The 24,029-nt window shown below is 40.6% G+C and overlaps 1 protein-coding gene across 5 annotated transcripts in view; it reads left to right on the top strand.

Annotated features, from left to right (window-relative positions):
- Positions 1 to 24,029, top strand: part of LIMCH1 (LIM and calponin homology domains 1) — a 183,213-nt gene that overhangs the window by 67,698 nt on the left and 91,486 nt on the right. For 4 of the 5 annotated variants that reach the window (XM_069791087.1, XM_069791105.1, XM_069791095.1 and 1 more), the window contains exons 2-3: positions 628 to 698; positions 13,108 to 13,177. In XM_069791087.1, coding sequence (XP_069647188.1) covers positions 628 to 698; positions 13,108 to 13,177 — 141 coding nt within the window. Of the gene's footprint in view, positions 1 to 627; positions 699 to 8,286; positions 8,394 to 13,107; positions 13,178 to 24,029 lie in introns of those variants that run through there. The other variant, XM_069791127.1, reaches the window with a different exon arrangement.

The raw sequence follows: 24,029 nt of genomic DNA, 5'->3' as shown, positions 1-24,029 counted from the left end.
CCTCCTGGTCTAAGCATCCCTGACAGGACTGTGAGTAGATGCCTAAACCTTAGCTTCCAATGAGTTTGTATTCATGCTCACAGTTGGCTTCATGATGTGAAATATCATATAATACTACCAGGAGTATTGTCATGTGTGTCTGAAGGGCTGTTAACTCATGCGAGTGCTTCCAGTTGCCTTTGTTTATTCTATAGAGCTGATAGGTTAGAGGCTAGAAGTTGAAGCCCAGTACAAGATTTTTAACATGGTGCAAAAAAAAGCAGTAAAAATACATCATTTGTCTAAATACAATAGTTTTAGAACTCAAAATGCTATAGAATATAATTTTTAAAATATTCTGAAGAATACATTGTAGTTGTTGTTTTTGGTTTTTACTTCTACAAAACACTTCTGTTACAATCTGTAATTGCACTGGCCAGAGCAAATACTTTGCTTTATGTGTTAAATGGCTTGATGAAATGGGAAGGAAGAAACTGGTTGATGGACACGACTTAGTCCTTTGGCAAGGCCTGTGAAGCTCTGATGTTTCCTATGCAGCAGATGCTTTAACTGAATGTTATGAATTGCTCTTGTAAAGCACATCTTCTAATAGATGTCACCCTTTTGTTTCCCCCTACTCTTTTGCAGCAAGTGACAGGCAGAAGTTTTGGTGAGAAAGATTTTCGTTCTGGATTAGAAAACGGCATTCTTCTGTGTGAGTAAGTAACACTTATAGTTTTGAGCCTTGAATACAATCTTGACTAAAGCTGAAATGAACTTTACCTAGTATGTCCATTTGTTGGTTTCCTGTTACGAGTTTTGATACTGTGCACACTGGTATTTCACTGCAGCATCATTTCAGTGCCAAAGCTATTGTTATGGTGAGGATTGAAATGTGGCTTAAAGAAAACAGGTTTTGCAAAGTGCTTCCCTCACTCCACCCCAGCTCCTTAGTTGAATTATGTAAAGTAAAAATGGTGTTTGCTTTTTGGTTTCCTTTTATTTAAAGATGTTAACCACAGATTGGTGTTCCACACCTGCCTGCGGACATGTCTGCTACAGTGAGGCATTTTGGACCAACGCCAGGTCCGAACGCTGTCAACAGTTAGCCATCTGTATACCATCAATACTCAGCTCCTTTTATAGTTTCTGGAAACGTTAGACATCCTCTAAATTTTACCTAAAGGTGTATTTGAATGATGTGTTTTGTAATTTTTGGACAAGAGATGCAAGTTAGCTGTTGCACGTTTCTCTCTGTGGCTTTAATTGCTAGTTTTTAGGCAGAGTATTCCAAAAGCATGTTGTGGGCTTAGATGCCAAAGCTGGTGACTTTTAAGAGCAACTTGGAAGTGTGCCCTAATGCCTGTAGTTCTTTGAAAATCCCATGCAGGTTGTCAGGAGTTTGGGAGAATCTAGTGATCCAAATCACCTGTATGGACCGATTTCTTTTGCTGGGTGTGGAGGGCTGTCACTGAAGTTGGTAAAAGCTGTCTTTGCACACCAAAAGGATGAAGCTTGTGCAGAACTGAATGCATATTGAAATTTATAAACGAGATCTCCTGAGATGTTTAGCTGGACCATTGCAGCTACTGGTTAAGTTTTATTCTATGAATGAAAGGTAGTGGAACTTGGAAACTGTTTTCAGTGGTAGAGTTGAGCTAATATCCTGTAACTCAACTCTAGGTAGCTTACGATAGCTTTGAAACCTACTTGTGTAAATACTGTTGTATAGCTCATTGGTGTCATTAATCAGACAGCTTGAACTTTAGCTGTTAAAGGGGAAAAAATATCAAGGAAATGATATGATCTAGTTTGATTGTAGTTGCGTGTCTTTGCTGAGGAGTGGCTTTGGGAGGAGGGAAGTAGTTGTTATTGTTGATCGAAAGTTGTGGAACTCGGAAGGAGCATGTAGTTTACCTCTTTGTACTTAAGGGTTGCCTCTTGCACAAGATTTCTCCTCTGTGTGTTCAAGGGAAGTGCTGTGTGCTGAATCACTTCACATTGCTTTTTAAATGTTCAGGTTGAATTGTGTTGCATGAAAAGCAAGGGATGTGTATTTCAAGATTAGATTGTAATCTTATCTGCAAGTAAGCAGAGGTAATCTGATTTAACTGCTGTAAATCTTTAAGGTGGAATGCTTAACTAACTAATGTTTTGTTAATGAAACAAATAAATATGTATTTCTTAGAAGCTTGTGAGCTCCAGTAATAAGCAGGTCAAGGGACAACACTTGGTTATACTACTAAATTGTTCTGTGATGTTGGGCAAATTGCATGTCCTCGTTTACCATCTGTGGATCAGTGCAAATCAACCTGAAGGGATGTGTCGTCTCAACCTCAGATCCGAGAGGCTATGATGTTTGTATTGCATCCTGCTCCTAGCAGCTGTGGTTAGTGGGTAAAACTTTATTAGGCTACAGAGCATTAACCAGAGAGCTACCAATTTGGCCTTCAAGTTTGGCTTTCTGATGATGAGCAAATTACAAGGCCAACAATAAAAGTGTGCTCCTCATTGGTTCCAAGTCCACTGTAAAATAAACAACTCAACAGAAATTTGGGGTGTAATACTGAGAACTTTTAATGTCTCTTCAAAAAGTACAGGCTTTGGCAAGTGAAGCCCTAAGAGTTAATTTTTTATCTATTGCTCAGTGAAGAAGTGCTAGTAAAGCTGCTACAGGCAATACTGTCTTTCTAGACAGGAGCTTTCTGGTTTATCAGAGACCTACATGGGTACCTCGTGAATAAAATCTGGTGGTATTCAAGCTTTCTCTTAACCTCCTCCCAATCTGCTGTGCTTTCATTGCAGCTGACCTCAAGAAGCAGATGAAAACCTGATCTCATAGTCTTTGATAAGCTTCAGGGGATAAGGAAGAAATTAGAGCTGTCTTAGGTTTCTGAAGATGGATGAATTCACTGCCTTTGGTCTGGTTTATCTGATTTGTTGAAAATTTAGGGAAAAGCTAAACTTGCCTCAATTTATCTCCACAGGACAGTACTGACTGCTAGTGTCATTAACTGGCAACTCATAGCCAGACACTTGTGTGGGTGATGTCTGTGTGAGTGTGGAGTGGTGCTGGCTTCCATGTGGCTGTTACAGTGTTTTCCTTGCCTGTTTTATTTTGTGATGAGGACTGAAAGCAAGCTCAGGTTCTGAAGGGATCCCAGTAGCTGGAAACTGATGTCAGGAGCGGGGACACAGTATGCCTTGAATGTCCTAAACATGTCTCGGGCTCCCTTCGGACTTTGCAGGTGTTTTGCAGAAGTGAAGGGGGGTAGCCACCATGCCAGAGTCCATTCCCCAAACAGTCAGACTAGCCATGTGCAAAATGGCGCAGGGGGAATCTTTGTCTATGTCTTGAGCAGGATTGTTGGAGCCTTACACACAGTAAAGCCAGGCTTTCCTCCGGGTGATCCCAATGTCTATGGCCTACACAGCCTGCAAAGTCCGGCAGACATCGCTACACTGGTTATAAATGATTCATTCACGTCTACCAACTATCCTCATATTTTAATAAATGAAAACTAATACAACTGCGCGATGCCCAAAGCTTGGACTCTTGGGGTGGAAGTGTTACGGACCACCAGCCTGACTAGCGGAGCAGCCCTGCACACGTGTGCTAGCCACAGGCGCCCACAGGCCTTGTCCCTGCCTCTCTGGTAGTGTCTACGCTGCAGCTGGCATCTCCGTCTGGCCTCATTATGACATTTTCATAGCTTGACGCACTCGGCTCGGGAGCTGAGGAGCATATTTAAATGATGCAGGGTGCCATAAAGCGGCAAGCTGACGGGTGAGGGCAACACAAGCCCTTCCTTCTTTCTGGATATTTGAAAGCCCACTTGTGCAGTTGTCCTGACAGTCCTGGCTCTAATTGTTCACCCAGCTGTGCTGAGAAGCCAGTGACTACGACTTCTGTTTGTCTGAAATGAGTTCATGGCTTTTTAGCATAGCTGTCCGACGTCAGTGCAGATGGTGATTTCAGCAAGGGACATCATAGCTAGGCGGAGGCAATTCTTGCTCTATTCTTGCTTTGTGTATTAAATTCTCATATGCAAAGACTGAGGAGTTTCCTGGCTATGCTTCTGCATGGCTGGGCAAATATGCCCTCCTGGGGGCATGGTGGAAAGCTCTATGAGGGAGGCATGCAACATCAGTAGCAGGAAATATCACTAGAAATTCCCAATTTCCACTTCAGCACACGTTCGGGTTTGTGTTTTGTTTTGGTTTGGTTTGGGTTTTTTTTTTTTCTGTTAGATAGCTTTAACATTTAGGTTTGACCCAGATATCATAAGAAGCTAGAGGATTAATCAGGAATAAATTAGATCTGGTTGTTGCAATGCTTAGATGTTCTATTCTATGGATTCAGGCATCTGAATGAAGGTTGATTGCAAAAGAAAAAGTATATGCTGTCTCTATCTGCCTGCCCCACTGATTTGGGTAATTGTCTTGCTTTTCTGAAACAGCAAATAAGGAAGTTGAAGTTGCTTTTATTTCTAATCATGCAACAACTGCTATTAATAAGTTTAAAAATTACTACATGAAGACAAAAATGCATACATCTTCCTGCAACCTTGCCCAGTTGTTACTGCTTTAATGTTCTTGCAAGTGTGTTTTTAAGGTGAGCGGTTCCTTTCCATTCTCCTTGCCACCTACCTCCTCTTGCCCAGCTCTGCTGCTGCAGGATTCCTTCTTTCACATTCGGCATTCAGCAGTTAGAGGGGTCTCTGTGAGGATGTGAGACTTGGAAAATCCCAATTATTACTTGCTTTGATGTGAATATGCAAGGGTGATATATATCCAGTGTATCTGTAAGCATTTCTGACATGCAATTGGGATCATATTTTCTCTCAAACTTTCTCTGGAATCGAGCAGTACTACGAGTCCAGCTACCCTGAAAGTTTGTATTTGTTGTAATGAGATTCTAAAGTCAAGAATAGGACCAAACCATAAAAAGAGTAGCAACAACAATTGGGACATGGATCCTGGGCAAAGGACCTTAAACAATGAAATCAAACCGAATCCAGATTTAGATATCAGCAGAAACTATTTGGCTTTGCAGTGGAGTCCAACAGCATCATGATTGTGTGTAATACCTTGGGTTCTGTACGTAGAACAGTTTAGCTGCATGTCTGTTTTATGTATGTATGTAAATCAATTTATAGCAGTAAATGCAGGCATAATAAATCTTTGATTTTCCTCAGGCATGAAAGTTCTAACGAATATTTAACTGCATACCTTGAGAAGCCATGGCATAAACGTAAAAAGTGAAAGAGGAATAATTGTATGTGGTTAAAGATGGATGTCACTTGCATATACAGTTCTGGATACCAACTTATGAGCATTTTCCCAAACTTTTTTTGTTTCTTAGAGACACTTATTTTGTATATTAGCACATGGTGTTCTGTAGCTTAGTAAGGTGTGCAGAAACTATGCTTATTGTTTGAAACCAGGATTCTTTGACTCTAGCTTTTTCATTATGTTTTGAAAGAGCAGATACGAAGGTATTTTATTGCTCTTAAGTAATCTTGGTAAAGTTGCATATGTACAGTGAATTAAGGAAAAAGCTTTACACTTTTTCTTGTGTAGGACAGTATCTAGGAAAGGCAGTTCCCTTCAGCTGTGCATGTTAGGAATATATGCCTTAAAAAGTACAAGAAAGTTTTTAGGTTTTGGTTTTAAATAAAAAAAAGTTAGTCATGCACATAGATTATTTTAATAGTATTTAAAGTGAAGTGTGGCTATAAGTCTGAGTGAGCTGAAAGTGATTGTGATCAAGAATGACTTAATGGAATTTATCATTTGCTCTCTCATGAAAATAATTTTTTTCTATAAATAAGAAATCTCCTTAGCTTGTGTTCTTCATGTCACTGGGGATGAATGAGCTGCTGCTTCTCAGAGAGCAGAGTTTCTCTGGGCTTGCATCATGATTGTAGTGCATCTGACCAAGCTTTGGGGTGACATGAATGCTGTTTTCAGCAAGGGCTGGATATGTGCCAGATCAGTGCAAGTGTAATGCTATGGAATAGTAAAACTGTGTCCTCTGAGTCAGTGGTACCGTTAGGTATGGAGAACAGTCTTCACTGTATATATGGTGTTTTGGTTGTGTGGCTGTTTAAAAATCAAGTTGTTCTTGCAAGTTAATGTCACTTATGTAAAATTGCCATGCCATTTATGGAGACCTGGTAGGGGAAAACAAATACTCAGTCGTCTTTGTAGATTGTAGGATTTTGTATATACGTTATGATACTTGTCTGTCAGTGGTATAGGCCTGGCATCAGTTCAGCACTTGGCTGTGTAGTGTACAGTGCAGACACTCTTGTCTTGCCAGATACCTCACTGGAGAAGTTAGTGGATGCCCAGCCCTTACGATTAATTAGGCTTTTGCTTGAATTTCCTATTCCTGGAAACTAAGAAGGTATTTGAGTTTCATAGGCATACTTGAAGTGTTGAATGTGACCCGTGCCTTGAGGTGAGAGGGGATTGGTGTTCTCCTGTGGTTTTCAGGCTCTGCGTTGTAAAGCCAAAACATTATCAGCATCATGGATTTGGCATGTCTCCAGTTTAGAGAGACGGGCCGCAAGGCTCATTAAGCATTAAGATTTAGGTTCATGTGAGGACATTTGAAACAGTTTTATATGAATCCGGAGTTTTTAATCTTTAAGTTTTATTGCCGTGTTACAATGCAGAGTTATTTATTAGTACGGTTTAGGTGAGGGGTCAAAGGTAACATAAACTGTAATGCTCAGCTGTGTGCATGGGAAGAGGAGAATAGCCATTGAGGGGCATACTTGAGTACAGCCAGAATGGCCTGTCTTTGTATTTATGTTTAAAAAAAAAAAAAAAAGACATCTCAGTAGAATAAATAGTAGAGTTTTTTCAGTGGTGCTTGGTAATTGACAGCGCAACAGACTGTGGAACACTGAGCCATTCAAATGGAGTGTTGCTCAAGTGCAAAGCAAGGTAATCCTGAGAGAGGTTTCAGCTTTCCAAAAGTGTATGTTTAAGAAATTATACTGGATACATACTTTGGGCAATTATCCATGGCCATTGCTACTGAGTGTAAAACTGTGTGTGAATTGTAAATCTGTAGGTGCATGGGATGCTCTTCATGTCAGTTGTGGTGGTAGGTTCTGTATAAATAGCTTGTGAAGCTATTTATATGCAGTCTTCCCTGTTGCCTTTCTTGAGCTGTTTTGCAAGGCCTCTATCTTGTTCATATTTTTAGACTTTGGCAGAGCAAGACCCATACTATCCTGTGTTTGGCATACTCATTTTCTCAATGCTGCCTATTTGCATAGTTCTTTATTCGCTGGACTGGACTGTGAGCCCTTTATAGGACAAAGTCAGTTCTGTCCTGCTTGTTAAAAAAGCACCTTGTTCATCTGATCCTAAATAAATAACGTCAGGGGCATCATTAGCAATCACTAAAGAATGTTTTCCCAAAAATATTTTTGTGACCTCAAGAACATCTCTATATTTTGAAACTTCTTTACCACTTCCTTTGCAACAAAATATTTTGACTTTTCATTGTCTGCTGTTTCAATGTGATTTGTTCATCTTTAAGACTAATAGTGGATTTTTCTCTCCATTTCAACTATTTGGGGGCATTTTGGAGCTGCTGGTAGAGCATGAGTTTAAAATATGTGGATACTGAAGCTGTCTGGGCTAATAATTATCAAGTGCTGAAAGGCTGCTTGTTAGAATGTAAACCTGTAAAACTTAATTTAAAAAGAGAAATGTCTCCATGAAGGTTTACTATGGATAGAATTTCCTGAACTCTCAAATATGAAATGCCCTTTTACTTTAAGATCAGGTCATTAGTCAGCTTTTCTTTTTAGGAATATGATCTGTTATTTGAGCAAAGAACTCTGCTGGATACCTGTCCCTCCAGCCTGGACTGATCTGTGAACACACATCACTTCAACCTTTCTTTTTTTCTGTTTCTGAGGCTTACTCTCTGAAAGTTCTTCTCTTTCATTTCCTCTTAGAAACAAGGTCTTTTTGGAGGCCGGGTTTTGGCAGCTATCGTCTGAATATTTTCTTAACTGACGCCTTCTTGAAAGACAACTGTCCATGAAATTCTTGGTACTTTTCATTAGATCTTTTATCAGCTGTTGCCTGAAACGCCTTCTCTTCCTGGCAGAAGTTTTTCAAATTCTTAACTGGTGATAAACAACTCCAGGAAGGTCTAATAGGTTAGTCACATGGTGGCTAGTACTGATTGCAATTTGTCCTGCTGAGGAGATACCTTATCTCCTGGAATGCCAAGCCTTGGGGACAGCACCAAACAGAGCAATTGATTTTTCCCATACCTGTCAGATCTTGCTTTTATCAGGGGAAGGAAATGACCTAGCTTCTCCCTATAAGTGGGGATGGAGTGGTTTTCCATTTCCATCATGCACTGTCATTTCCATAAGGTAAGACAGCTCTAAGGTTTTAGCTTCTATGCAGTGTCTTACTGTGCTTCATTTAACAGCTAATGACCGAAGAGTCTGAGCCAGCACCTGGCACAGGGGAAAGGGAGGATGGATGTGTGGATATTGGACTGAAAGTGGCAGGAGGACTTTGAGAAGTGAAGAACAGAGGATTGTCCTCACTCGGGACAGGTGTGTAAATGCTAGGGGTGGTGGGCAGAAATCACAGCTGAGCGCCTTGAAGGGTCTGGAGAATAGGTCAGGTGTGTGTATAGAGACTCAGGTTTTGTGGATGGAGCGTGAAGAGGCTTGGTTTTATCCTGGTTTGGGTTATTGTCTTTTGGGTGTACGGTGGGGTTGTTGGGGTTTTTTGCCTTCATCATATTTTGTTTGATTTTTTTTTTTTAAGAACTATTTTATCTGTATTTCTTTTTGTCATGTCTTTGCTCCTTTTACTGTTAGAAGTTCCTTGAAACTTCATTATTGTATCTTCCTTCCAGTCATGTCAGAGAAACACTGGTTATATAAGGTACCAGAAAGCCTCAATAGGACTTCTGTATGCCATACAAAATGTTCAGAGATAAGTGTGAGGTTGGACAACAGATGCTGGAATTGTTCCCCTGTCCGTCGATGCCTACAGCGCAGGTATCTAGACTTGCTGTGCAGCTAAGTGCAGAAAAGTAGCTGCTTCTGGTAACAATCATGTTGATGAGTGCCTGATGTCTGACTTTTCTGCTGTCTGCAGTGCAGTAGGCAGGACAGTACTCTGCCATGTACTGGTTGCCAGTGTTTCTGAACGGTTAACCAGTGGGGTTTTTTTACAAAATCTTTTTTTGAGTGGCACAGAAAAATAACAAGTGTTTATTAACAGGTGAACACACGCTATTATGGTGAGGTTTAGGGCTGTGAGAGTGACGAAGCGCAGAGCTATAGCTGTAATGGGGCTGGAAACGGGGCCAGTGTAGTGGGGCTGGAGGAAGATTTAGGCTGCAAATGTTCTCTCCTCTGTGAACTTGGTCGCTAGGGTCACGTCTGAGTGTCTTCACCTCAGAATGAGCCAAGGGTTAGGATTAGAGTTAGTGTTAGGACTGGGGGACAGACAAAGGCTGGAGCTGCAGATGCAGTGGGGCTGCCGGAGGAAGGTGTGCGCTGTGAGTGTTCTCCCCTGCAAGCTCTTTAATCCGAGACATGGCTGGGGATGGGAGGCCTAGGGCAGCCAAGTCCTTTGGGGAGGGTTGGCAGGGCAAGGAAGCGTGGGACTGCAGTTGTAGGGGGCTGCCAGGGGAAGGTGTGGGTTGGTGTTTTCTCCCCTACAGACTCTTTTGCCTGGGCCCTGGCCGAGGGCTTTGTGCCAGGTCCCCGGTGTGAAATGGCTAGGGTTTTTGTTTGCCACGTATTTCAACAGAAACCTAGCGGAGCTGATAAAACTTTACATATCAAGACAAATGCTCTGTATGAGTCTAAATAGGCGCAGAAAACTTAGTTTGTGTGTATTGACCTATGTAGGAAGAGGTGTATTCAGTGGCTTTTTCGAGAAGCAGGGACAGATAGTAACTGTGTGAGTGAAAGCAACCACTGAGGTACTCTGCATAAACAGTACAGCTTTTCTGCCAGGTTGGTGGCAGAGCAAGCTTAAGCCACTCGATATTTTGGCATCTGGGCTGTTGCTGTAGATGAGGCAATAATTCAGAAGCAGCCAGTCTGCTCTGGAAGAAATCTCCCTTTGGCACGTTCTGCAGTGAGCAAGTCCTGGGGGTTTGGTGCTGGACTGTTTAGAGATGTTTCCAACAGGAGATAAACATTTTAATAATAGAGACCTTTCTTCCTCAGGCTTTTCTATCTTGCCCCATCCCATTTCCTCCCTCTTCAGACTCCAAACAGTGATCTAAAACGTTGTTTATTCCCTGCTCCTTTCCTTCCTCTCATTTTATCCTTCTCCCGTATTTCACAGGGAAGCCTGTACAAGCCATTTTGAGGATTTATTTAGAATGGGCTTTGGCACTTTGGTTTCCATTAAGACCTCTTTATTTTACTTTCTATTATTGTCTATGGCTTTTGATCTGCACCTGCAATATTCGTTATGATGCCTGATGTATTCACATTTAAGTAATAAAGAAAATGAGATGCCTTAGTTAATATATCCTTTTTCCTCTGAGACAGAGTAGGCAGATCGACAACTGAAATCACAACAGAGCTACAGTATTTGGAAAAAAGTGCTCTGACAAAAAAAAAACCCACAACTGTCGTGGTTTAACCCCAGCCAGCAACTAAGCACCACGCAGCCGCTCACTCACCCCCCCCCCATCCAGTGGGATGGGGGAGAAAATCGGAAAAAGAAGTAAAACTCGTGGGTTGAGATAAGAACGGTTTAATAGAACAGAAAAGAAGAAACTAATAATGATAATGATAACACTAATAAAATGACAACAGTAGTAATAAAAGGATTGAAATGTACAAATGATGCGCAGGGCAATTGCTCACCACCCGCCGACCGACACCCAGCCAGTCCCCGAGCGGCGATTCCCCGCCCCCCACTTCCCAGTTCCTAAACTAGATGGGACGTCCCATGGTATGGAATACCCTGTTGGCCAGTTTGGGTCAGGTGCCCTGGCTGGGCATGAGAAGCTGAAAAATCCTTGACTCTAGTCTAAACACTACTGAGCAACAAGTGAAAACATCAGTGTTACCAACATTCTTCACATACTAAACTCAAAACACGGCACTGTACCAGCTACTAGGAAGACAGTTAACTATATCCCAGCTGAAACCAGGACAACAACAAAAAAAACCAACAACCCCCCCCACCTTAAATTGACTGTTGCAGCAGCTAAATGGAAAATAATATTTTTTTAAGGTTGCTGCTATGCAAGGCTGAAAGATAGGTTAGTGACTTTTGGGGGAAGAAGCAGTAGTATTTGTTTTCTATCTGTGAAATAAAATCATGGTTATAGAAAGGGAGATATGCATTTTTTTCTTGCCATTCTGTGCATCTAGGGGGAAAAAGTGAATTGTTTGTATATAAAAGTATGTTCTTTCATCATTTGTTTTTAGGACATAATAGTGTTAGAGTCTACTGTAAGCAGAAGGCAGGAATACTACAGCTACCTGTATGAGCTTGGGTTACAGAGTTTTTAACTGCAAGAAGATCAAGAAAATACACCCAGCTCCAAAAAATGTCATTCACATTGGGTTTGTTGCCACTCCTGATTATGGTGGTGCTGGAGATGTTGGGATTCCAAGTGTGTAATAACACAAGTACAACTTAGAACAGGTCAGATAGAAGCTTTATTGACTGTGATCATAGAGAACATTTAGAATAGCATTTCCCCTGTTCTCTCCAAGTGATTGCACAGACCCGACCAATATACTATTTCCAGGGAAAAAAGAAAGAGGTGTGGAAAAGCAATCATTTCAATGTTAACAAAGCCAGGTATCCACCCCTGGGAAGGATGGACTCCTTAATGAGCTTGCTAACTGCCACAGTCCTAAGAAGGAATCAAACAGTAAATAACGTGACAGTGTGGAGAGATGGCTCTCTGTGGAGCCTATAGGAGTGACACACCCCATGTTATCTTAGCTCAGAAGTAGGGAGCTGGAAACAATCACAGACTTAGCTTTTAGTTGAAAGGAATATTCTTTTAGTATGGATAAACTTCTTAGCCAGACCTCTCAAAAATTAAATATTAATAAATTTTACCACCATGGTAGGCTGCCAGAAGAGTCGGTTCTTGAATGGAGACGGTGTCAGCACAAAGTGAGATTCCCCTCTTCCATAGTGGCTATTCTCATTTTTAAGAGTTTTAAATTATCATAGACATCTTTGTTTCTCTTCAAAGATCTTGAATTTGAAGTGAGTGTCTTGACCTGATGATTTTCTTCCCAATGGATGGGACTGGTTCAGTTTTCCTGCGGATAAAAGGCATAAGGGTTTTCTCTTGGTGGAAGGGTGGTAAAGAAACAGTGTTTGTTGCAACAGGATTTTATAATTAAAATTCCCCACTTTTAGAGGCTTGGTCATTTTTTGGAATATTCTAACAGTCAGCCATGTCAGCATGTCCATGGGTGGTGGGGAACTTTCTTGGGGGGGATTGCTAATCTTTGGACAATGAACAGTGTTCAACTGTGGTATCACTGGCCTAATGATGTTTTCATGGTGAGGTGGGTTTTTTTGAGCTCCCTTTTTATTTGTCTTCTCACATTTATGTTTTATGGGGACCTCCATTCTCCACAACTTATGCAAGGATGGCATTTAATTTCAAGTACAGATGCAGAAAAATACGACAGGCCACCCATACAGTGTATGTCCTTTCTCACTTTCCTGCAGTGCAGTAACTGCCAGACTGTTCTTCCCAAGCTGTGGTGATACCCGGATGCCTTCTGGGTTTCTGCTCTCATGCCCTTCTAGGCAAGACTTGCCTTTAGGCAATGAGGCAGACTGATGTGACAAAATTCACCCGGAGCCTGTCAAGACTGATGTGATCTAGATCAATTTAGGACGTAAAATAAATATTGCTGAGGTACCGTGCTGTGGATATTTTTCCTTCTAGTCTTTCTTCATTTCAGTTGTGGAACTTTGGGTACACGTGTGTTTTCAGGAGGGGAGAAAAGGGAGACTCTTTTTTTCCAGCCATACTGAAATTCTTATCTGCCGGGAACAAGTGTTTGATAATTTGGATTTTGTGACTTACCACTCACAAATACTCCTTTCTCGTAACAGGTTGCTGAATGCAATAAAGCCGGGATTGGTAAAAAAGATCAATAGACTACCGACCCCCATTGCAGGTTTGGTGAGTATGTCAAATGGAGAAAAATCTTTCAGTGCTGCTTTTTGCACCTTGATTTTATGACTGTGTGATTCAGATAGCAATTATTTTTGTAATTTGAACTCTTCTAAGGTACTAAACTCAAGACAGTCCTTCTGAAATCTGAACTCTCTGTGTAGTCACCTTAAGACCTTCCAGTCCTTTTTTCAGAAGTGGGCAGTATTCAAGAGGCAGAGTATATTTTTAGAGGAAGAATATCTTCTTGGTTTTATGTCATCTTCCAGTTGTGGTGCTAGCTTTAGACAGACTGGAATGTATGCATTAGAAGCCATCACCACAAAAAGATAGTTTTTGGAAAGAAAGAAAACTGTACTTGTATGTTTTGTCTCATTTTCTCTTTCCCCAAAATACCACAGTCTGCAGATAACATTCATTGTAGGACTACCTAGGGAACTGTTTCACGTTGACTTTAAGGGCAGAGTAAAAGTTGGCCATAATCTGTTGTAAGTGAGGAAGACCACAGAGGACATGCTGACAGCCTGTGGGCTCTCAGGAGCGCTGGGTGCTCAGGAGGTCACCTCAAGGGGTGGCACAGTCCTGTGCCTGCTGTTGGGGAAGAAAGTGGAGGTATGAATGGGTGTTGGGTCTAACAGGACTAGCCACAGAGAAATATGGCTGTATTGATTTTACCTTGATATGTGGCTGGGAATAAAAGGGCCCCTGAGCATGTGGAAGGTGGCCATCCTTGATTTAGACTAATGATTTACTTACATACGTGGTTCCTTTCTGTGCTAGCGCTACTCACATTGTAGTTCAGTTGTGCAAGATTCAGAACATGTTACCTGTTGATAGCTGAGGTTAACATTACTTTATGTAAACCGCATTTAAAAGTTTCAGTGTATTAGAAACCATGTTACATTGATTTTTAAATTGGTTCTATAATGTTATTACATAGCCTTTGAGGCTGGGTCCTTCAACCTGTAGATTGACAGGCATATTTCTCCATGAATACTGCCTAGTTTTAGGATTTAATTTGTGATCCCCACCACCCTTTCTCTAAAGTTTCCTTGTGTGCCTTTCTTTTGCCTCTAAAAACCATCTAGTTTTATTCCTATGCAGTCTTAATTGAAAGGAATATTTGATATAAACAGCTGCAAAAGATACCAGTAGTGCAGTTTTCTTTTCTTTGGCTCCCTTTCAGGAAAGACTCAATTTCTGTTATGACTGTTTTAAGAGGATGATATTGAATTACATTGGGTTTTTTCTTATTCATATGTAAAATCCCAAAGGTAAGGTGGTTGTGGTAGGAGGGACATAGAAAAAGTTGTTATGTGTGTGTATTTTTCTCATTCCTTGAGATAAATCTCTCTTGCAAGATGTATATCTCCAAAGCATTACCAAAAAAAGCAGTTTTCAGGCTATTAATGATACAGCAGATCTTTTCTGTGTTGGAAAGTGACTTTACCTCTGTACCTGTGTCCTCTACTTACCTTTAGTAATTACTTTTCTAAATATTTTTCCTAATACATAATTAGGCTATTAAAAAAGTTCACTGGTGCTTCTAGCTTCTTGAACATTACCAATGGGTGTTTTTATCTACTGTGCTGTGAATAAATTGCTGCAAACAAAGCAAGCCATCCAAATGTCCCCTTGCTTTCGAGGGTGTCTAGTTCCATACCTGCTGACTTCTGTTGCCAGTGGCAAGAGGCTGTTTTAAGCATTGCATGTGAATTTATATGATCAAGTGTTCTAGTCCATTATGCTTATTTATGAGGTATTTAAATTTTAAAGTACAGACATCAGGAGTATGTTTGAGTGCAGGGAGTATCTTTTTGTTTTCTCTTACCTGTACCATGTCCATGTGTCTGAAAAAAAAATGAAGTATTGACACCATAGTCCAGAAACAGTTACATCTCCTAGTTAGTTGACCACATATGAGGGACATTCCTATATTTATTGCCCATTTTTCTTTATTATCTTAGCTTCGGTTGGCTTGACATAGTATATAGTTACTTCTTTCCAGTTATTTCACCTGAGGGAGTGTGATTTCCTCCAGTACACGTAGAAACACTGTGAAAGCTTCAGTACCTTTTCTGCCTTGTGTGAAATACGTGCTTTTGAACTCCTAGATACTGCTTCTGCCTAAAAAGTGTAACTTAATCATTCTAACAGAATTAATTAATTTTTTCCTGATAGTTGATAGAATAAGTATTTAGTTCACTAGTAGAGACAATAGGTAGGTTTTCTTTTTTACAGAGTTGGAGCTAAAACTTATGAATAGTTGTGAAGTACCCAAAGTGCCTTTTGTTTCATCTTTAACCTCCAGAGACACGAACAGCCATGTATTAAGTAGCTCTACAAAATGTCTACTTGAGTCTAATTCTCCAGATGATACTTTGTGTTTCTCCTTTGTTATTGTAAGGACAAATGAAAAAGTATGCTTTATTGAAGGAAAGTAACAGTAAACTTGAAGCCTGTATCGGAGACATGCCGAGATGTTAATCTGGGAGTATTATCAGGTGTAAAAATTTTGCCTGTATTTCATGTTTGAGTGACTTCTCATAACACTGCAGTGAAGTATCATGTATAACTAGTGTTGACAGACTGAATTCTTCAAACTTTTCCTGGTGTTTAAAGCTAAATGAATCTGCAGTTCCTCTGAAATTCTTACCAGTAACTTCCTCACATGGTGTAAAAGGGAATGGCTTATTTGCAGACCTTTTGTGTACCAGAACACCAATCATATAAGCAAAATTTATTGGTTATAGTGTTGTAGTGTTAAAGTAAGGGCTTGAGGATCTGCACACCACCGCACTAAGCACAGGCCATATAAATACACAAAGATGATCTTTGTCTAGTTACAAGTCTAAGTCAGGATGTGGATTGTATGCAGCATTACATATAGAATTACATATGTTCAGCTTGGCAGGCTTGTTTGTAATTTGCTTTGATCTCCAGAAGTGCCGACTGCTTCTGTTATCACAGCAGAAATGATACATTGCTTTAATGAAATAAAATGTGGGACCAACAGTTTGGTATTCAGACTTACTTACAGTGAGTACTAAATTTGATGAAATGCTTTCTCATTCCTGTTCAGTATTCATTAATCTAGAAAGCTAATGCTCCCACAAAAAGAAAATTCGCAAAACATCCAAAGAACATATTAAACTTAGGGAGGAATAACAGGCTTTGCTGAAAGAGCCATATTGCCAGAAGAAATTTTCTCTTGTGAGAAATTGAAACTAAACATCTTTGTTTTAAGACTGTTGGCTTTCCAGAAGCATCATTTAATTTATTTAATTGCGCAAGGCTGGAAAAGTATTTTGGCTGAATTATTAATTAAAAGACCATCTGAAGCTGCAGAAGTCTTACAAAGATAGATTGTTAGAGTACAATGAATATAATTAATGTAGAAGTGATTTTTACAAAACCAGCAGTTTTTTCAGTGAGTTGCTGTTGATTTCTTTCATTTTCTATGACGTTCATAGTGGGCACAACTAATTTTTAAGGTTTCTACTAATTGCAATTTTGTACAACTATGCCCTATTATATATTTAATTCTACAGAAATAAAAAAATTCCAGCATCATCGTAGATAAGCTTTGCTTTATAATGCTAACTGCTGTATGTTGAGTATCTTTTTCCCTAAAAAAAATTTCTAGTTTTTGTTTCCTGTCCCTGAATAATGTCACTCTGTGAGAAAAGAAAAGGTTTCTGCCTTATCTTTTGTTTGACAGGGTTTAGGAGAGTTTGTAGCATTACTTCAGTTCCTTGAACAATCCCCACAGGAGCTCAGACACTTACTTCAGAGGCTGTGTGAAAGAATCTCACATATAATAGTAGGAAGTAGTCAAGACAAAGTTGGAGGGCTGAACTTTAGCTTGGATCTTGGCTCACATTTCAGCACTACTGAATAAAAATCTGTTTACTGTGGCATCCAGTTTTCAGCTTATGTACAGTCTTCAACTTTGTGACATTTGTATGATTTATCAGTGGAAAAAATAGCTCTGCGAAAGTCACCTGGTTGCATGGTTATTGCACCAAGATGAACAGAACTGTAACGTGCTGTTTAAAAAAGCTTGTTCCTTTGAAAACAAGGGGTTTTTTTTCTGTGATTATTTTCCTAGGAAGTTTCTCTTGGCAAAGTGTTCTCTGGGAACTTGCTGTGAACCTTATTAAGAATAGCTACCTGTCTGCTGGTGCTGGTAATTTGCTTTTATGCTGTACTGTTGCATAAATCCCAGGTTTGGGGGTTTTTTATACCATATGATGTCCCAAAGAAATTTCAGCATTGTATTAGCTTTCAAGAGTTTATGCTGCTAATTAAGTTCAGCAAATTAGAACTTTTTTCTTTTATGCAGATATGAACCTGAAAATAAAATTACAATACCCAAATATCGTGTACTGTGTTTTACAGAATTAAAAATAATTAGAGAAGATAAAGAAACACATGGAACTTTAACTGATGCACATTATTTTTATCACTCTTTCTACTCATATGTCAGCGTTGCTATTATTGTTTTTCCTTAAATTATCTTTTCATTCTTCCTTTTAATTTCTCACTCTCCCTTTCATTATTTGTAGTACTTTCTGGAAAGAGCCTACTCCTGTTGTAATATCTAGATTCTTGATACATGATAATTTCTGTGGCCTTATTTTGTCCTTGCTGCTGGACAGATTCATTTGCAAGCACAATTGTATCCATAAAAAAGTCTTGCTGTGTAAGTTGCAGTACATGTGAAATAAACAGAAGCAAAATTTCCTGTCTAAAAACAGTAAATTCTTGGCACTCACATCCTGAAAACATTTTTGTGAATGTTGATGGAAAGCAAAGTGTCAACATCACAGCAAAATGCTGTGCAAACCATTCTGCCATGTTTTCTGTGGCTCTTCCTTGCTAAATTGGCTTTTCTACACCTCCTGTGCCTGCTTTCAGTTCTCATATCTAAATATTTGACTAAAATAATACTTAAGGTCTGGCCAGCAGTTTGGAGCAGCACTGTGTGCTTTGGCTCATTACATAGTGTAATATATATTGAATCCCTTCACTAAAATAATAGTATCCTTTAAAAAAAAATATTGTTTGTATCATTGTGTCCTTGTATGCTTGTGTTGTTTGGTTTTTTTACCCCCTAAGCTTTCTAGACTCTGCCTTCAAATTAATTTTTCATTTAGACTTTCCTGCCTATTTGTTTAGGTGTCATCTGAGCTGGACAGGGCTACCTTATAAAATTCCTGTTTAATGAATTTAGCTGTATCTGTACTCACAAACATTTCTAAGTTTCATGAGGAATACAAAAGTAAACTAACAGGTGTTTCTTAACCAGGCTGTTTGTAAACAGAGTCTGTGTAGAACAGTCTATGCTTTAGTTAATTCATCGCAGAAGAGGAAACAGCGATCAGTTCAAATTTGGCAGGAGGCATAGAGGAAGCAGCATTAGTGGGGAAAAAATGAGATGCAAACCAATAAAAACTAAAACTTTATAGTGAAATTCACCTTTTTTTTTTTTTGACTGGATTGAAGGTTTTTATTGCTTCCCATTAACCATGCAAATGCTGTCTAGAAAGCATTGCTCTCCTCCCGTTTAGAGAAAAACTAGTGAGTCGAGTGCAAAACACAGTGCTGGCATCTCATTTTAGTATTTTATTGGTTGAAATGTATGTGCGTGCTCTGGCATTGGGTTTGGCTCCAAAACTCTCATACTTTTGATGCTGGAAACTAATCATCAGTCTGACAGTAGTATATGTGGTGGAGACGTATTCCACTGCTGCACTTGGATTCAGCCTGTGTTGCCCAGGCTTCCAAGTTTGAACTTTAACCTGATATATGGATATAAGAGAAGCTGAAATAAAAGACATGCACTATCAAAAAAACCCAAAGGGAGGTAAACGACCCCACCTTGTTTATTTGCTTTTGAAGGTCTGAGCTGTGTTTAGCTATGAAGCGCATAGAAGCGCATAGCCTCAGAGAAGTGAGTTCAGCCAGCTCCTAGGAGTCTTCATGTGCATCATCCCACTCTGGCTCATGAGCTGTCCTTAACATCCATGAGTGGTCCCTTCTGTCCTCAGCTACCAGCTGGAGTGTTGCGTTTATGATGACTGGAGGTGAAACTTGAAGCGAGTGATACCTTGTTTGCTTCCGAATTGGCCATTACTGATCCCCCCCAGGTTTCTGTGTGCATCCTGCACCACTGGCACCAGCCAGCACTCAGCCAGGGCTTCTGCAGACCAACCTCACTGCTGGCCTTTAAGTCCCTTCTTCTTCTGGATGCTTTGTTGGCTGCAGTGCTTACAGTGCACTCAGTAAGCTAAGCTGTTTGTTGGCTGGGACCACTACTCGTCATGCTAAGGATACTGTCCCTTTCTGCCAGCATCCAGGAATTTGTCCCTTGTTATAAGCTGAAGTCTCTCATTTAGCAGCCAGAGTGCCCTGAACAGTTTCCTTGTTGGGTCAGGATGGCACCAGCCAAGATGAGTGAAGGTTTGTAGGACACCTGTGAAGGACAGCTGTGAAGCATAGCTACTGTGAACAGATGCAAACTTTGTCATGTTGTTGAGACCTGTTCCCAAACTAGACTGATTAGGATTCAAAGGTGCAGCAGTTTCACGGTCAGCTCAAGCCATGCCCTGAGCCAGCTGAGCTCTGTCACTGAGAATGTCATGACTTGGTTTGGCCAAATGCTAATAATACGTCTAAGCTCTTTGTGGCAAGGATCATCTGCTGGTCTGTTTTTGTCTAACACCTCACCCCATGAGTCCTGCTCTGTGGCCAGGACTCCTAGACAGTATGTTAATACAAATAATAAATAACAGTTACAAAAATATCACAGGCATTCCCGTGTCATTCACAGTCTGTTTTTAGACTGCTCTCCCAACTTAAGTCTTCATCCATGGCTTTAATCAATAGGTTTATAATTGGCTTTATTCACATTGAATAATTTAAAATGTTAATATGCAAATTCAGAGGTGAGAGGAACCTTTTCTGTGTTAAAACCAAGGGAGGATGGTCACCGCAGAGGATCTCCTTTTTGATTTTTTTGTTTTGTTTTGTTTTACACAGACACAGTTTTATTGCCCAGTCTTGAGAAGGGAAAGCCAACTACCATGCTTTAGAAAAAAGCGCTTAATTAAAAGCGAAGAGTCTACCTGTTCTGGGGCTGTCCAGTGACTTCACATAGATGTTATTTATAAAACTATATAAATAAAGGCTTAGTGTAATGATTGTTTACTTTTTTTTTTTGGACATAGGTTTAATAAAGTGAAGGATTCCAGGGATAACATTTGAAAATGGCAAAAAGAAAAGCATTGCTGCTGCTGAAGCCCTAATACTAGGCAGCTGAAATGTGAACTTGGCCTTATCATGGCATTAACCTTTACTATAAATGACAGAGTCTTTCCTCAGGTTGGAGAGGGCAGCTGGCTTCCAGGAGGAGCTCATTTTGTACCCATGGAAAATGCAGGTTGCCCACTGGATTAATTTTTAGATTTTCTTTCAAGTCCTAAAGCATCCTTCTGCAAGTTCAGCCATGACTTGCATTACGTTGGTTTACTGACTCTGAGTGAGTATTTTGGAAATGGCAAGCTTTTGAGGAATAATCTCTAAGTATCTGTAAGTATCAGAAAAAATGGCAGTTCAACAAACAAAATGCCATTTGCTATGTAGCTTAGGGCTGCACTAAATGAAGTCAAGAATCCAGTGCCTTCCTTGAGCTGTTGTCTTAGAAACGAAAGGCCTCCTGAGCAGAATGACTTAAACTCTTCAGGACAAATCCCACTGTTGAAACTTATGACTTCTCTTAATAACTGGGCAAATACCATGTGCTCTGGAGGCGTGTACCATCTTCAGGAGCTTTCAGTGGAGGAGTTGGATGTCTTGAGTCTGCAAATGTGTCACCCATGCCCTGTGATGACTGTGGCACTGTTGGAGTTCTATCCAGGCACCTGCAATCTTAACTTCTGTTGCAAAATCTGTTAGTTTGCTAATGAGGTCATAAAAAGCAGCACTGAGCTGGTGTGCTGCATGTGTTTAGGCTAGCACACATAAAATAAGCAGAGCTACAACTATCCATGTCTTGAGGCTAAAAGAAGTATCAGCTTTTGTTCTTAACAAGAAAAACCAGACCTAAGGCTATGGTTGCTTTCAGCTGCTCTGAATTTGACTTTCCAACACCTTCTACCATGCCAGCACTAGCACTCATATGGTTATTAGCTGGAGTGGGCAACTGGTCTGGCTGAAAAATACCCTTCTCCTCCATCTTACAGCATGTAACTGAATGAGCAGGAGTGCCAGCAGGAGGGAACGAAGAGGCTTACCAAGTTGGGGAAAGAAGTGTCATTCTATCAGCTTAAAGTAGTTCTGAAACTGCAGCTAGGGAGTTTAAACTTAGATGCCATTCTTATGTTATTGGCCAAAATCGAAGGACATGGGAACCTAGGAAAGTATCGTCCTGAAATCCCCTGTTTAAAGGTTGCCTGTGTTTAAAACTATACTTAGTAGTATTCTCACTCCCTAATTCTGGAAGGCCTCTCACAGATTGGAGTCTGTAGGTCTGCTCTATAAATACCGTCTCTGATCCTCAACTGTCTTTTTCAGTGACATGTAGCCTCTGCTGCAGGGAACAGCTAGATGCCAGTATTTATCTGAGAGAGTGAGAACTAAATTCAGTGGTAAATGGGGTTGACCAGAGTAAGAATATTTGCTGTACTTGCTGCTACCCTGCATTCTCACAGCGTCTGAGAGGTGGGTGCTGCTGCCCATAAAATCCACGTAATACAATCAGGAGAATGTTGATAACCGGGTAACAGTAGCACTGGAGATGTGAAAGGGGAGGGTGCCTTCCCAATAGCTCTTAACCTGACCAGTCCCTGGGGAGGTGAGCAGGGAAAAAAAGTTTCCACAGTGTGGTCAGACCGACAGATCTGCTACCTCAAAATGAGTCAGGGAGGCTCAAGCTTCCTATTACCTTCTCCTCTTCTGAAAAGGGAGCAAGCATGAGTTAGTAATGGTCTGTTGTGACCCCGGCCCTTAGGCTGAAGATGGTGGCAAAAGAATGCTGTCTCTAATCCCCTTCCTGGCTGCAAATCAACTCTGTGAAGTCTGTTGCAGTTTATGTCTGCTAGCAACTGTTCGTACTGTTTCTACGCTGAAAACCTTTCCGGGCACTGTAAGTGGATTTCTGTCAGATGATGTGCATGTCGCTAGCAGGAGCCTACGTGCTGAATGCAGATGATGGAACACGTCTTGCTCCAAAGATCACATTGCAGTTGTTTCCCTGGCTTAAAGCAAACAAGCAAAAAGGCAAGCTAGTGGAAAACTAGCATCTTAAAGATCCATGTGCAGTCATTTCTTTGGTTTAAGAGCCCAGTAAAATTCTGCAGTCTGGTGCTGTGGTCAAGAGTTCATAGAGGATGGAGTACCTGACACTGAAAGTCCCTTTGCCTTCTGCATTCCTCAGTGCTCCTGGATTAAAGCCACTTGCTTCCTGCTTGGCATAGTACTTTCTAATTGTAAGGTGCTTCCTCTTAAATGTCCAGAGGTCTAATGATACTATTGTAAACCTGTTAAAATTAATACTGCAGAGGAAAGAGCTTAGTTAATTGCTTGTGCAAAAATACAGTGCGAGGCTGAACTATCTGACTGAAGGACATCGAAGTCATTCACTATTAACCTTTTGAAAGCTGAATAGCCTTGGGATAATATGTGGAAATCTGTCCCACAGCTTAGGAGGAGAATTACACATTCATTTCTGGACAAGCAATATAACTAACAGTCTAGAAAATTAATATTGCAGTACAGAGGTAATCCTCAGCTATTTGAAGTGGTGTCCTTCTGTTAAAGTCCTTTTTATTGCTACTTCTTTGTTTGCTTCTGCCTCCTCATCTTCATGCAGGAAGCACTGTTACTTAGATGGTGAATGTCTGTTTCTGTTTGGGGCAATAGTGTGCACTGATTTATTACTGTGAAACATGTGAAAGGGAGTTCTCTTTTCAGACTTTTCAAGAGAGAGTATTGAACTTGCTAAATGTCCACATGCATCCAAGTGTGTACTGAGTTCAGCTGGGCTTTTTTCAGTCCATTCTGTATGCTCCTTCATCACCCCAGCTTTTCTCTTTGGATTGTACTAGTTCTCATGCACGACTTGGAATCAAGCTTGTGTTTCCCTATAAGGCCAGTGGCAAACATTATGCTTTCGCCCCCTTCCCCTTTCTTTTCCTTTTTAGTGGTAATGTTGGTATTGTTTGCTCTACTTTTACTGCAACAGCTAGAGAGACATTACTTGACTTGGTGTGTTGGAAAGTTGTATCCGTGTGTTGGGAGGCACGATGGACTGAGTGCTAGATGTGAGTCTCATCCTTGCACCTGTTGTGAGGCAACAAACTTCAGGCCTTAAACCGATAGCCTGGGCTGCTGGTGCTCTTGCTTCTGGCCTTTTATAACTGTTGGGTTGGCTGGGTGCTGTGTAGCTTGGCTGCACAGCCAACAAATCCCACGGATGTTACCAAGCATTCCTGGATATTTCTAATACTTTCTCATAACGAAAGCTGCCTCATTGCTGTTGTCCTTTGAATACCGTTTCTAGTTTGGTTGGAAGGAGGCTTGCTGTTTTTTCCAAAACCAATCCTAACTTTACCACTCCTGCCTAGCAACAGCATTAGGGAATCGTAGAGCTAATGCCTACCATTGGCTGAACGTGTGAGCTGCCAGTAGGTCTTTGCATCCTCATCTTTGCATTCAAGCCCTGATAATGCAGTCGTGGAGGTTCCTGTGAAGCTGCTTGGTGAACACCTTCAAGGAGAAGCTGCAGGCCTTATTGCCCAGTGACAGGCAGAAGGAGATGGAGCCCACTAGCCACAGCTGTAAAAGCTCAAGTGTCAGT

The sequence above is a fragment of the Haliaeetus albicilla genome, chromosome 1 (genome assembly GCF_947461875.1).
Source record: "Haliaeetus albicilla chromosome 1, bHalAlb1.1, whole genome shotgun sequence".
Classification (NCBI taxonomy): Eukaryota; Metazoa; Chordata; class Aves; order Accipitriformes; family Accipitridae; genus Haliaeetus; species Haliaeetus albicilla.
Note: the sequence above shows the minus strand (reverse complement) of the source record. Positions and strands in the feature narration are given on the sequence as shown.